Source organism: Chelonia mydas, chromosome 2 (assembly GCF_015237465.2).
Source record: "Chelonia mydas isolate rCheMyd1 chromosome 2, rCheMyd1.pri.v2, whole genome shotgun sequence".
Classification (NCBI taxonomy): domain Eukaryota; kingdom Metazoa; phylum Chordata; order Testudines; family Cheloniidae; genus Chelonia; species Chelonia mydas.
The window spans coordinates 173,838,192-173,851,942 of NC_057850.1; the positions used below are offsets into that span (position 1 = coordinate 173,838,192).

Consider the following 13,751-nt stretch of genomic DNA (forward strand, 5'->3'; position numbering starts at 1 on the left):
AGTAACTTTCACTCATCTTCATTACATCTTTGATATGGTCCCATAGGTCAGTGGTTCTCAACCAGGGGTCCGAGGCCCCTTGGGGGGCCACGAGCAGGTTTCGGGGGGGCTGCCAAGCAGGGCTAGCATTAGACTCGCTGGGGCCCAGGGCAGAAAGCCTGCCGCTTGGGGTTGGAGCCTGAGCCCCACCTCCTGAGACTGAAGCTAAAGCCTGAGCAGTGTAGCTCTGCGGGGTCTCCTGTGGCATAAGGCCCCCCAGGCAATTGGCCTGCTTGCTATCCCTAACGCTGGCCCTGGGCCTTTATATGCAGAAAACCCGTTATTGTGATGCAGGGGGGCTGTGGAGTTTTTATAGCATGTTGGATGGGCCTCAGAAGGGAAAAGGTTGAGAACCCCTGCCATAGGTCCTGTACTGTTGGACATACATATGTCAGTTTATACACATATGTATTTATCCACATATGTTTATTAAATGTAAGAAATAATGCTATGGGTAGGATTTTCAGAACCACCTGAATGACTTAGGAGCACAAGTCCCATTGACTTTCTGTGGGATTTGTGCTCCTAAGTCATTTCTGCGTTTGAAAAGTCAACCTTGTATAATTATAGAACTACGTGATTAACATGCCACTGATAATAACTGTCTTTAGACTGTGAGCTCTTTAGGCCATGGACCATCTCCTTGGTCTGTATTTATGCAGTGCTCAGTACAATGGGGTGCTGGTCCATGATTGGGGCTTCTAGGCAGTATGGTAATGCGAATGAATAATAATAATGAGGTTGATGGCTTTTGTGTAGATATTTATAGTGTAAACTCTTTATCTTTTTCACAGAATCATGTAAACCCAGCAATGGATTTTACACAAACTCCTCCAGGAATGCTAGCCCTTGACAACATGCTGTACTTTGCCAAACACCACCAGGATGCATATATCCGGGTAAGGGTTCTTTCCCACTTCACACATTTTAGTTTCACAGCTCTCACAGATTATTTCATATTTTTAAATCATAATTCCAGGAAAACAGATGGGATCCTGACATCACAAAGAGTAATTAACAACTGAACAGAAAGCCACAGGGCACAGAACACCACCGCTTTCTGTGAAAGCTTTACGTGAATGCGCCAACTATTGTATGTCTGATTCAACTAGTATTAATGGCCTTTGTTTTGTAGAGTGACCTGCAAAGAAAGGGGGAAAATAAGTTTATGCCTTGTGTTATGTATGAAGTAAAATCTGAAAGATTCTGTAAAAAAATATGCAGATTTTCTTTCTTTTTTTTCCTCAAGAAGCAGAATTCTCTGTCCTGCTCCAGTCAATTAACCCTGCCAAAAACTGACCTTAGCTCCCCAGGTAAAGATTCCTCTAGTGTCTGTCTAATATGCCTTGTCAACTGACCTTATCAACAGTGTCCTAGGGATTAAGGCTCTCCTGCTAGGAAGCTATTGGAAATGATGTATTTCATCTGGACACAGGGAGAGCCGAAGCATGATTCACTCTGCACGCTCCGCTCCCGCCCCCCCAGTTCCTGCCCACTCCTACTCTTAATTAGTTATTCTAAAGACAGTTTGATAGCAATGAGTTATATGTTGTTTCCTTATGTATAGAGGCGTTGAACAGACAATCTCAGCATGTGGACATTCTGCTCTTTATATTCCTGAAACTGAATATTTTCCCCTCTATAAGCCTACCTACTATAAGTGAGTGGAGGATGAGAAAATCAATACAGCGGAAGTCCAGAAAGTCATTAAGTATTCCTGAGATAGTTGGCACAGCTAAATGGCATAATTGCAGAGAAGAAGAGACCTACTTAAAGAAGACTAAATACAAGAAGAAAAACAATAGGCATATATATCATTGTTAGTTTAAAAAAAATTCTAAGAGGAATATGAAATATGTTACGTGGAAAGCTCCATTTAAAAGTGAATTTTAAAGTGTATTCATTAACCTACAGCTTTGCATAAAACAGAATAATACCAAAGCCTTAAGAGGTTTGCAAAGGGCATGCTGACATCTAGTCCAATGATGACCCATAAGCAGAATGTCACTATAATAGGAGACAATAAGAGCTGCCCTTTAAAGACCTCTCTCTCTCAGCCTAGATCTAATGTGGCCATTAAAGAATGCAGCAGTAACATGGAGTGCAATGAATATTAAACTCAGTACAAAAAAAACCCTGAAACATTATTACATATTAGAAAGTCAGTTTTGAAAGAAACAGAACTAAGACTATATGTTGAAATCTATTTTATTTTTTAAAAGAGAATTAGGCAACCGACTCCCATTGAAATTCATATACCCCTTTGAAAATCTGAGCCCTAGAGTAGAATACTCTTTACTGGGGCACTCCAATGGACAGCCTATGATCCCAATTAAGAGAGTATGCCATAATTTTTAAGCAACCTAAATAGACTTTAAAACTGGGGAGAAATTTTCTACTTAATAAATATAGTCACAACATTTCATTTATTTTTCTTATATTCATCTTTATTTTGCAAGTACTATATTAAGAATGGGATTTAGCATTTCACGCATAATTAACCTCTGTTTAAATACGCTACTCTTAGGGTATTTCTACAATGCAATTTAAAACCTGCGGCAGACTTGGGCTGCAGGGCCGTTTAATTGCAGTGTAGATGTCTGGGCTTGTGCTGGAGCCCAGGCTCTAGGACCCTGCGAGGTGGGAGGGTCCCAGAGCTTGGGCTGCAAACCGAGCCGGAACAGCTACACCACAATTAAACACCCCTGCAGCCTGAGCCCCATCAGGTGGCAGGAGCCAGCTGTGGGTGTCTAGCTGCAGTGCAGACATACCCTTCGTTGTGACAAATTGCATGAGAGCTATGGACAAAGACACCATGGGTAAGGGAGGCAGGGCTGCTCTGATAAGAACATATGACTGCTGAAGCTACTGATGCACACATCTTGAGGGTGAGTCTGGATTTCTTTTTCCCATAACTGTCCTTCTGTCTTTCTTCATACCCTTAAGGCAGCTTATGTTGACCTAACTATGTAAGTGTCTACACTTCAATTTCACTCCCGCGAACGTAACTGCCCTGCTACGTCTACTTAATAACTCCACCTCCACGAGCGGTGTAGAGTCAAAGTCAGTGTAGTCTGGTTGACAAAGTGTCCATGTAGACACTGCATTGCTTATGTCGACTGTTTCTGGCTTTTTAGGAACTATCCCACCCATGCCCCACACTGACAGTACAATCAATAGAAGCGCTCCTGGTGAGGATGTGCACCGCTGACACAAGGAGCAAAGTGTAGACGCGCACAAGTGATGTAATCACTGTGTCAGCGGTATGCTGATGTAAATTAGATCGACTTAATTTTGTAGTGTAGACATGGCCTAAGAGGGAACAATTAAGATTTGTAGGTATTGCAGAAGGTTTTGGTGTAGATACTTGAAGGAGATAAAAGGGTGGAGGCCTAGTGAGCTTAATAAAAAATGGCCTTCAAAGTTTAGGGGATTACGTGGCAAAAGACCTGGTGACAAGGCTGTTAGAAGGAGATTGAGGGGGTGGTTAACTCTGTATCTTAAAAGAAGAAAGAAAACAGTGTTGTGGAAATTCTGAAATAGAAATAATTAAAAACAAATAAAGCTGAACAACCTTCCCCTCCTGCCTTTTGATTCCTTTCCTCCTTCTTCTCTTTTTCTGCTGGCTACAATTCAGCAAGACACTTCTCTCTATAATAGAATGTGTTCTTTTGTTTATACAACTCTGTTCCTCCTCTACCCCAGTCAGTTTTTCAGCTAGTTGTGGGTTTTTCATTTGGACATTTACGTTAATTGTCATTGAATTTCACTGCCTGTTTACCATTTAATGTGATTGGGGGGCCTCTTGAGAAAAATGTTGTTTAGTATAAAGAAAGCACAGTTGTCTCTAATTATATGGTTTCCTTGCTACCTTCTGTATGTTTTAAAAAAAAAAAAAAAGTTTGTTACGGAATTAGCATTTCTCCTTTTTTTTTTTTCTTTTGGTTAACTAATGGCTTTGGTGATATCAGTGACTTCAGTAAAGTACACAGCAGTTTTTCATGTTCCACTTACAAAATCCATTGCAGTTCTTAGAGGCTCTGCTTTTAAAAGGTGCAGTCATGTAATATATGGTATTCACTGATGGAAGTAATACTGAATCTTTGAAAGAAATTAAAGAACTTTTAACATTCAAAAGGAAAAATTGGCAGTTTCCCAAGTTGCATAATTACAGGACAGTTCATAGTGTGTAATTAAAGTTAACAGTGAAGCAAGTGATTGGAATAAAGCTTTGTGACAGATAATCTTTTTTTTCTGTTCTTATGGAGCAGACAAGTTCCTCCCCACCCAACCCAAAACACCTCAGCAGTAATTTCTAATAATTTTTTACAATAAAATTAAGTTACCATTTAAACATATACTATGCAGTACAGGGATTTTCCATTAGAATGACATTTTCCTGTAACTAACTTGCAGTACTATGGAGCTGAAACTTTCCTCACTGTAAAAAGTGGCCCCTGGAAAAGCCTTTATTTTTGTGGTTATAATCTCTTGTACTTCCTCATTGCTTTGTCTAGGATCTGTTGAAACAGATCTTTAATGGCCCACAGCTGGGCAGATATTACCAGTACCAGTGAGAGACTCGGGTACAGTATGCTTAATGCACAGTAATTTATTTGACAAAGAATCACACAAGCAGTTAAGATTACATAGCAAACATCTTCCCCCCTGTAAGCCTCAGCGCCTACAAGCATAAACCCTCAGTAACTCTGTTGGCCTTACACAGTATCCTGACTGGCAAACAAAGCAGGTATATCTACCAATTCTAGATGGAGACTTTTTCTCTTCTCTTCTGTCCCCTTTCAGGTACTTGATCTGTCAAGGGTCCCTCAAAGCAGGTATTGGTTACCCTGACGACCTCTGGTTCTAAAGTCCCACAAATGTCCCTTGAGGTGGGGTCTTGGTTACCCCGATGACTTCTGTCCCACAGTCTCAAACCTCTTCAGATGTTAATTGGGGAACACTAACTTAGCTAATTTACTGTGCTTAGCATATATACCCTTTTGTTCTCAAAGGAGTCTCATGTTCCAAAAATATGCTGTGTGGGCATTTATTACTGGTATATTCTAATTAATATTTTGGAAGGAGGGGCTGCAGAACAGACCCAAACCAAAGCTCAATCAACACTTACCCTCTCATCAATCATTCACTTAGGCTCTTAGCATGATGTCATCCAGAAAGGGTCATTTTGACCCATGTCAGCTCGCACCAAGCCCACTGATTGCATGATTTTATGTCTTCTTTACTTTGTGAGCTGGTCCCCCTTGGCTGATATTCCAAAGTTCGATGTTGAAACATACACGCAGCTTGAGCCGTTATTAACCTTTCAAATGCAGTTTCAGCAATTCCAGTAATTTTTCACATCACTCATCTAATGCTAAGACAATTTGGCTCCCAGAATCCTCTAGCAAGTTCAGATGTACCAAGTCATACCAAACTCATGTTTACCACATTCATTCACATCAGTCACAGAAATTCATAATAATTTGGCCCAACAGGATCTATAGCGCAAGGCTTTTTTATTTGAAATCCATGATTTTTTTTTTTTTAAACAAGATACAATTAGGAGTGAACTATATAGCTTTGTATCTGACTTACTTTGTTTTTGTGTATGTGCATGCTTGGATACTTATATTGATGTAACGAATGGAGTGTCCATTTCACTAGTCTATCCCTGGAGATTAATAGAACCAGAATGGTTCTAGATGTTTATAGGAGATTCTAGTCTCCTGTATTTGTGAGCTAGTAGAATATGAAGGTTGTTGTTGTTCATCACTGATACGTTGGGTTCTAAATGACTCATTCCCATAGATCTTCACAGATCACCTTGGTATACTGATGACCTGCAACAGATGCAAACGTGGGAGGGAGCATAGAGTGTTGCTGCCGGTCATTGTTCTCCCAAGCCAAGTCAAATGCAACATGTTGTGGCTGTTATGCAGGCAAAGAAGGGTTCTCATCTCTGTGATTCTCATCTAGTGCTTCTGTTCTGGGCGATGTACAACTCAATGAATTCTTTGTATTTTTTCTTGGCTGTGTTCAGTCAGATTCTGATGGGTCTTGCTGTTTTCCTGGGGTCAGACAAATATATCTCCATTGACCTTGAGTTTCAACTAGTTTTGCTAGTGGTGGGACCTTAGTGGTGCTATTTGTGAGTTGGAACCATGTTTCTCCTGTTTTAGTAAAATCAAATGAGGAGGTATTGAGTCCATTATTGTTTGAAATCATGAATGTGTTCTTGAGTAAAGGCAAAATACCAGGTAACTCTGGCATCACTGAATTTCCCAGACTCTTATCAATCAGATTTTTAGCCTATGTGTCATATAAATACTGCACTGGTCAAATTAGCTGATGATCTCCAATTTGGGATGGACAAAGGAAAGCTGTCCACATTGATTCATTTAGGTCTCTTGCCATCCTTTGATGCCATTGACCACAAGGTGGTATTGATTTGACTAGCAGCTCTGGCTGGAGAGACTCGCAGTAGACTGAGATCACAGTGGATTTCATTTACTATCTTTTAGATAGTCTGTGATGTTGTTCTGTCTTGTTTTCAATAATATATGTCGTGTTCTCAGACTCTCATGATGGTTTATGTCTGAAAGTAAAATAAATATTGTAAATATCGTATTGGCAACTTTTTCAAATTTGTCACGTGGATCCATTTATAGATGAAGGATGAGATTGTCAGCTGTTTTAAATGCCCAAGCCGCCATTGAAGTCACTGGACTTGAGCCAATTCACAGCAGCGGAGAGTTTGACCACATGTGTATAATCAAAATGCTGCTGGGTGCACTTTCCTCCCCTGAGACTATTTGGTGATTATTATTACTTACTTTAGTTGTGACCTCTTTACTGCTCTGCCAAGAGTAAAAAACAACAGAAGAGCAAGGGAACATGCCTCATGTGTGGAATAGTTCAAATACTCCAAATTCTCCAGGTATTTTTTTTCAGCTATCCCTCTGCATTAGAATTAACCTCAGTAAGTTTTCTATATGAGGGGTTCTCAGCCTCTCTTTTCCTGAGCCCCCCATAACGTGCTATAAAAATTCCATGGCCCACCTGTGCCACAAAACTGTTTTTCTGCATATAAAAGCCAGGTCCAGTATTAGGGGGTAGCAAGCAGGGCAATTGCCTGGGGCCCCACTAGGGTTGCTAACTTTCTAATCACACAAAACGGAACATCCCTGCCCTGCCCTGCCCTGCCCCTGCTCTTCCCCTTCTTTGAGGCTCTGCCCATGCCCCACCCCTTTTCCAAGCTCCGCTCCCGCTCCATTCCCCCTCCCTCTGTTGCTCACTCTTCCACACCCTCACTCACTTTCACCGGCCTGGGGCAGAGGGTTGAGGTGTGGAAGGGGGTATGGACTCTGGGGTGGGGCTGGGGATGAGGGGTTTGAGATGCAGGAGAGGGTTCTGGGCTGGGGAAGGGGTGTGGTGGTGGGGGGTGAGGGCTCTGGCTGGAGGTGGAGCCAGGGATGAGGGGGTTGCAGTGTAGGAGTGGGCTTTGGGCTGGGCCACGGGTTTGGGGTGGGGATGGGGTGCAGGGTCCTAGCGGCATTTACCACGGCTCCGAGGAAGCATCCGCCAGGTCCCTCCAACCTCTAGGCACATTGGTGACCAGGCGTTCCGGTCAAAAACTGGATGCCTGGCAACTCTAGGCCCCACACCACACAGGGCGCCATGAAGCTAAGGTGCTCTGACTTGAGCTTGAGGCCCAGGTGATGGGGCTTGGGGCGATGTGGCTTTGGCTTTCTGCCCTGAGCCCCAGTGAGTCTAATGCCAGCCCTGCTTGGTGGATCCCCTGAAACCTGCTCGCAGCCCCCCAGAGGGCCTCGAACCCCGGTTGAGAACTGCTGTTCTGTATGTTAGTTCACAGGGCCCATCTGACCATGTCTCTGAGAATTACTAGCCAGTAGTTTAAAAACTACTGACCAGGTGGGAAAGCAATAGCGCAAACCATTTTTAGTCCCTGTGACTGTTAGTCAATAGGATTATGTCCGGTAATCCAAAGGCGTAATATACTGCTATACACTTACATATGTATACAGGTATACACTTTACTGGCAGGCAGTTTCTTCAGCTACTACCTTTCTTTTTTCATCTTTGAGCCTTCAAAAATTTTGGAGGAGGAGGAGGTGTCATTTCTGAGCCACAAGATGCAGATGAACATTGCTGGCATTCTGTGAAGATCATTCATAACTTCAATGGGTTGAGTCACAGTCAGACTGTGTATTTTATAACCCATACATTTGTTGTATAGGAGGCTTCCTACACATCCTTCCACCAATTCACAAAAGTCTCCTTGTGCCTACTCATTCTATCCTGATCAGAACAAGTTGTGCACCATATAGTTTGAGCATTTTTGAAGTAAAATTTAATCTGATTCCTGTAATCCTATTTCCCCCCAAAAATGATTGGAAAAGGATATAATTTATTTCCATTTTGTTGAAGCCGATAAGAAAAGTGAGCTTTGTTACATTTGTTTTTCTAATATATACAGCCTATTATCCAGGTCATTGGTTCCCAACCATTTTTATTTTATTGTTGCCTTCTCTCATTATTTTATTTCTCCATTTTCTTTTGCCTGTTCTCCCTCTCCCCCACCCCTTGTCTTTATTTTATTTTCTGTTCCTTTTTATTTCTAACTCTTTTTTCTGTTCTTTCACGTATCTTACTCTTTTCACATCTTACACTCCTCCCCCTCAGTAGCTCTGTTACCCCTCCTTGTTCCCTCACTTACCAGAAGGCTGCATATTTCTGAGGGTTGGGAACAGCCATTTGTGTCTGCAAGATTGAGTTGAGTTCTGTGGGAGCTGAGAACAGCTTGGGCTGCTGATTAAACTTGTGGCCCAATACATGGGAGCTGCCAGCTAAATTAAGTCCTGGTCCACAGCTCGCTGAAGTTGATGGGAGTCTTTGGATCAGGTCCTTTGGGTGCCATAATGGGAGCATGGAAAGAAGATAGGTGGCTTTTTTGGAGCCACCTACTACTGTTTCTGCAGAGGTTTGTGGTGTGTATGTGTAGGATATGGGGTCGTGTAGCTTTTATCACTCACTCCGACCCTCTCCTCTTCCCTGTGTACCATCTTATCCTCTGAACTAGTCTGGTGCTATGTAGCAGCCCACCCCACAGGTGTGAAACACTGATTTAGGCCAGCAGTTCTCAAACTTCATTGCACCATGACCCCCTTCTGACAACAAAAATTATGACATGACCCTGGGTGGAGGGAGAGGGTGTGTGGAGCCAGAGTTGGAGCCGTGTTGCCCCAGGCAGATGGGGGTGGGGGCACGGCAGAGCCTGAGCCCTGCTGCCCTTGACTGAAGCCCTTGGGCTTCGGCCTGGGCAGCAGGGCTCAGGCTTTGGCTTCAGCCTGGGGCCCAGTGAGTCTAATGCTGGCCCTGGCAACCCCATTAAAATGGTGTCATGACCCACTTTGGGGTCCTTACCCACAGTTTGAGAAGCACTGATTTAGACATTTCTAATGTCCATATCACAGTGTTGGGGTGCAGAGGCTTGGAGTGTGGGAGGGGGCTGGGGCAAGGGGTTGGGGTGTGTGGGGGATATGGGCTCTGGGCTGGGGGTTGCAGGTTTTGTGGTGGGGTTGAGGATGAGGAGTTTGGGGTGCAGGAGGGAGTTCCAGCCTGGGACCAAGGGATTTGGAGTGCAGGATGGGGCTCAGGTCTGGGGCAAGGGATTGAGGTGCAGGAGGGGGTGAAGGCTCTGGCTGTGGTGCAGGCTCTGGGGCAGAGGGGTTCAGGATGCAGGGGGTTTGGGTGTGGAGGGGTGAGGCTTTCAGCTGGGGGTATGGGCTCTAGAGTGGGGCCAGGGATGAAGGCATGCAGGATGGGGCTCAGGGGTGAGGCAGGGGGTTAGGTTTCGGGAGGAGGTTGCAGGCTTGAGCTCAGGGCTGAGGCAAGGGGTTGGGGTGCGGGAAGGGTTGCGGGGTGCAGACTTTGGGAGGGAGTTTGGGTGCTGGGAGGGGGCTCTGGGCTGGGGGAGGGAGTTGGGGTGCAGGAGCTAGTGCAGGCTCTGGGTGGCACTTACCTCAGGCAGCCCCTGGGAAGCTGCCGGCACGTCCGGCTTCTAGGTGGAGGGGCAGCCAGGGGGCTCTGCATGGTGCCAAGTCTGCAGGTGTCATCCTCACAGCTCCCATTCCGGTTCCTGGCCAATGGGAACTGCAGAGCCAGTGCTCAGTGTGAGGGCGGCGTGCGGAGCCCCTGTGGCTTCCCGTACACCTAGGAGCCGAACATGCCAGCAGCTTCCAAGGAGCCGCGCGGAACCAGGTAGGGAGCCTGCCTGTGCCACCAACTGGACTTTTAACTGCCCAGTCAATGGTGCTGACCAGAGCCGCCAGATCCCTTTTCAACTGGGAATTCTGGTCAAAAAACAGACACCTGGCAACCCTATCTTCAATACTGGGGGAAGGAGGAATCTCTGGCTCCAGCTATTGCTTCAGTGGCTCCAGGGGGAAGAGGAGACACTGCATGGCGTTGCAAAGGCCCTCCTCCAACCACCAGTAGTACCCTCAGCGCCTGCAGGAAGTGAAGAGAGGCTCTGATCCTATTTCCCAAGGTGAAGTGGTGGATGGACCTCCTGTTTATTGTGAAACTTTCCTTAGAGTGATTTGGTTTGGTTGGAAGAGGTCAAAGGGAAGCGCAAAAGCAGGGCCACCACACCAGATGGGCAGCAGGGGCACGTGCTACAAGCCAGGCAGGAGTCGAACCTGCAATCTCCTGATCCGTAGTCAGTCGCGTTATCCATTGTGCTTCACTACAAAAGGAATTTACTGTTCATGTACATTTGGCAGGAATAATGTCAAGGCAGCATCAAAGGCTCTGAAATTGGACTGCATGCCATGCTGTTGGCACTACAGTCCGACAAGCAGAAAGGTTCTTTCAGTCTGGAATTATTCACTGTGCAGCACTGTCCATGAGGGACAATTGCAGGTACATCCCAGATTAGCATCTAATATTGCAGTATTTGATTTTATTATACTGCGTATTCATTGCTCAGTACAAAACAATATGAAGAACTTCCTAATTTTCAGGCGCCAAACTAAACATTCCAAACAAAAACACAAGTATGGAGAAAACCCCCACTAAGTTACTAAGGTTGCAAGGTCAAACACTCAAAAGGAAGGAAATACCAGATTTAAGGTATTCAGATATGTTCAATTTTAATTTTGACCCCTCGTGCACATGCATTATGGTACAGTCTTCAGTTACATGATCACGTATTTTATTTTTTCCACAGGACCGCTTCACATTGTTTCATGGCTGGTTAATCATATTGGTGGTCCATGCCTTCTGTTTGACAGCTCTTCCTGTGAGCAGCAGACTACAGGACATCCCTCAGTTGGATATTCTGCACCCAACTTCCCTATGTGGTGATCCATCACAGACTTATCACCCATGGCCCTTAACTTGATCCAGTAGTTAAACCTTAGCTTCCTTTCAGTAAAGGCAAGGTTTTTCAGCTGAGTTCCTTATATCAGAGAGATTATTTCCCTTAGGGCTGATCAGCCTTTCTCTGATCCTGCCATTTGAATAAGATGTCCAAACTCCTCTGGCCTACCACTCCAAGCTCCTCCTTCCCTGGATGATAGGCAGTGATCCAAATCCCTTTGCCTGGGAGTAGTAATTTTTTTGTTTTGTCCTGCAAAGCTGTAGTTGTTCCACATGAATACACAGTAGAAGGCTGGAGAAGAAAGATGGGGGGCTGAGGAACGGGGAGGCAAAAGGAGCAACATGGGAAGGTGGAAGGAAAACAAATAGATAACAGAGGTAGGAGGAGAGGTTACCGAGACAACACAAGAGGAAGATGGTTAGAAGAACAGTGGGATGTATGTAAAGGAAAATGACAATAAAAGCTTTGGGAGCAAAGGCAGAGTGGAGAAAGGGAAAGACAGAAATCCTATCTTCCCATAATAGGGCCTCTTATCCAGCACAAGCAGGAAAAGCTACTTCCAGACAAGGCAATTAAGGCATCTGGACATGGCAGGAATGATAGAGAAGTTCATTGTACATAACCAATGGTAAGAAAATGCAAAGGAGAAGAAAAGATAGAACGTCATGTTTCTTTTAGCATTCAAATACTTCCAGATTGCTTCTATGGGATCTGGTGAGGGTTATTATGTTAGCCAACATCTCCTTTTGATGTTTGCCTGTCACAAAATGCAAGAAAAGTAGGGCCTGGCTATATTATTGTACAACAAGTGTAGAGAAATATTCATAGTTAATAGTGCCATGATGCCTGTCAAAGCATCTATGTTGGGATTTATTGTATTACTGTAGCTGTAGTGAATCTTTTAGTCCTTCACTCTGTATCTCATTCCCAGTCATAATGAATCTCTGTGGTATTAGCAAACCTATAGCTCAGTGCAGGAATCTAAGAAATACCACCAACAATTTGCTTTGAAGCAATATTCTTTGAGCCAATGTCATCCTTAATGTGTGAACTAGGGGACTGGCTAAATTTATTTCTTAACATTGAAGGAAAATATTTGGCTGCCAGTTTCTTCCTTCTATATTTTGATGGTGGAAATCATGAAGGCAATACCCATCTTTATAACTTTGTTCTCAGTTATTAATAAAAAGTCAATTGAAAACATATAAGCTGCTTGCCTTGTTCTAGCTCAACGTTATGTTATGATCAGATATGAAAAATATGTCTCTGCCCAATATTGAGGAACCGTATCATGCTCCAATGGCATGATAGTCAATGAAGGATCACCATGAAATGATGTAAAGTTTCCAGCAACAGTTAAGTAAAACTTTTGTTTCCTGTTTGTTGCTGGAAACTTTACATTGTATCTCTGTGATTCTGGCATGAGACTTGAGATTTTGCTATGCTATCCCCTGTAGTTTTGGACTTTTTTCCTGCAGTTACCAGTTTATTGTAAGAGTTTTGGGTGATGGCTCCTATTGATTATAATCAACATACTGTAAAGTATATAGAGTAGTCGGTATAAAAAAAGTCACATGTACCAAGAAAGAAATTTCCTCCTCTATATCTTTCTCGATGCCTAGTTGGGTTCGTGGCTGTTGGATGTCTAGCATTCTTGTTTACTGGAGAAGGTGCCTGTCTCCCTCCAGGACAACTGCTCGATAAATGTCTGTCATTTCCAGCTTTGATGCTGTAGAAAGAAGCATCATTTAAACAATCAGGTTAGTTGACCCTTTACTGTCTAAGGTTTAGCTGTAAGTGTAGACAAGGTCAAACCATGGTCAGCACCAGGTCAGCTATATCGATTGCTGACAATCAATGACTGAAATGGTACCATTTCCAAATGTAAACAAAGGCCTTTGTTTCTCTCTCTGACCCACCTTGATTTGGTTTAGTAAGTATTTGGAAACTTTCCCCTCCACTCCACAGTAAAGATTGAAATTTAGGGGGCGAAAGCAGTATTTGCTGTGGAACAAATTAAATAACTTGGAAAAATACATTATAAAACAGTAAGACAACATTTGCAGCAACAATATTCTCCAATTCCTGCCCCTTAATTAGCTATAGAATATTACTGGTGGGAATGGTAAAAAAAAAAAAAAAAAAGGGGGGGGGGTAAATAACATTTACTTTCTTAAAAATTGTCTCCTCTTGCCCTTTCACATTTCTTTAACCCATTCTTATTTTCCAGTAACATCTTCAACTTGTTCCTCTTAAGATTTATTTTGTCTTCCTTTTTAGCTTTACTCTCTTCTGTATTGTACAC

General features: G+C 43.6%; 1 protein-coding gene across 7 annotated transcripts in view; it reads left to right on the top strand.

Moving 5' to 3' along the window:
* Positions 1 to 13,751, top strand: part of ELMO1 (engulfment and cell motility 1) — a 413,918-nt gene that overhangs the window by 197,713 nt on the left and 202,454 nt on the right. For all 7 annotated transcript variants that reach the window (XM_037890049.2, XM_043540597.1, XM_043540593.1 and 4 more), the window contains one exon: positions 834 to 938. In XM_037890049.2, coding sequence (XP_037745977.1) covers positions 834 to 938 — 105 coding nt within the window. The remainder of the gene's footprint in view (positions 1 to 833; positions 939 to 13,751) is intronic.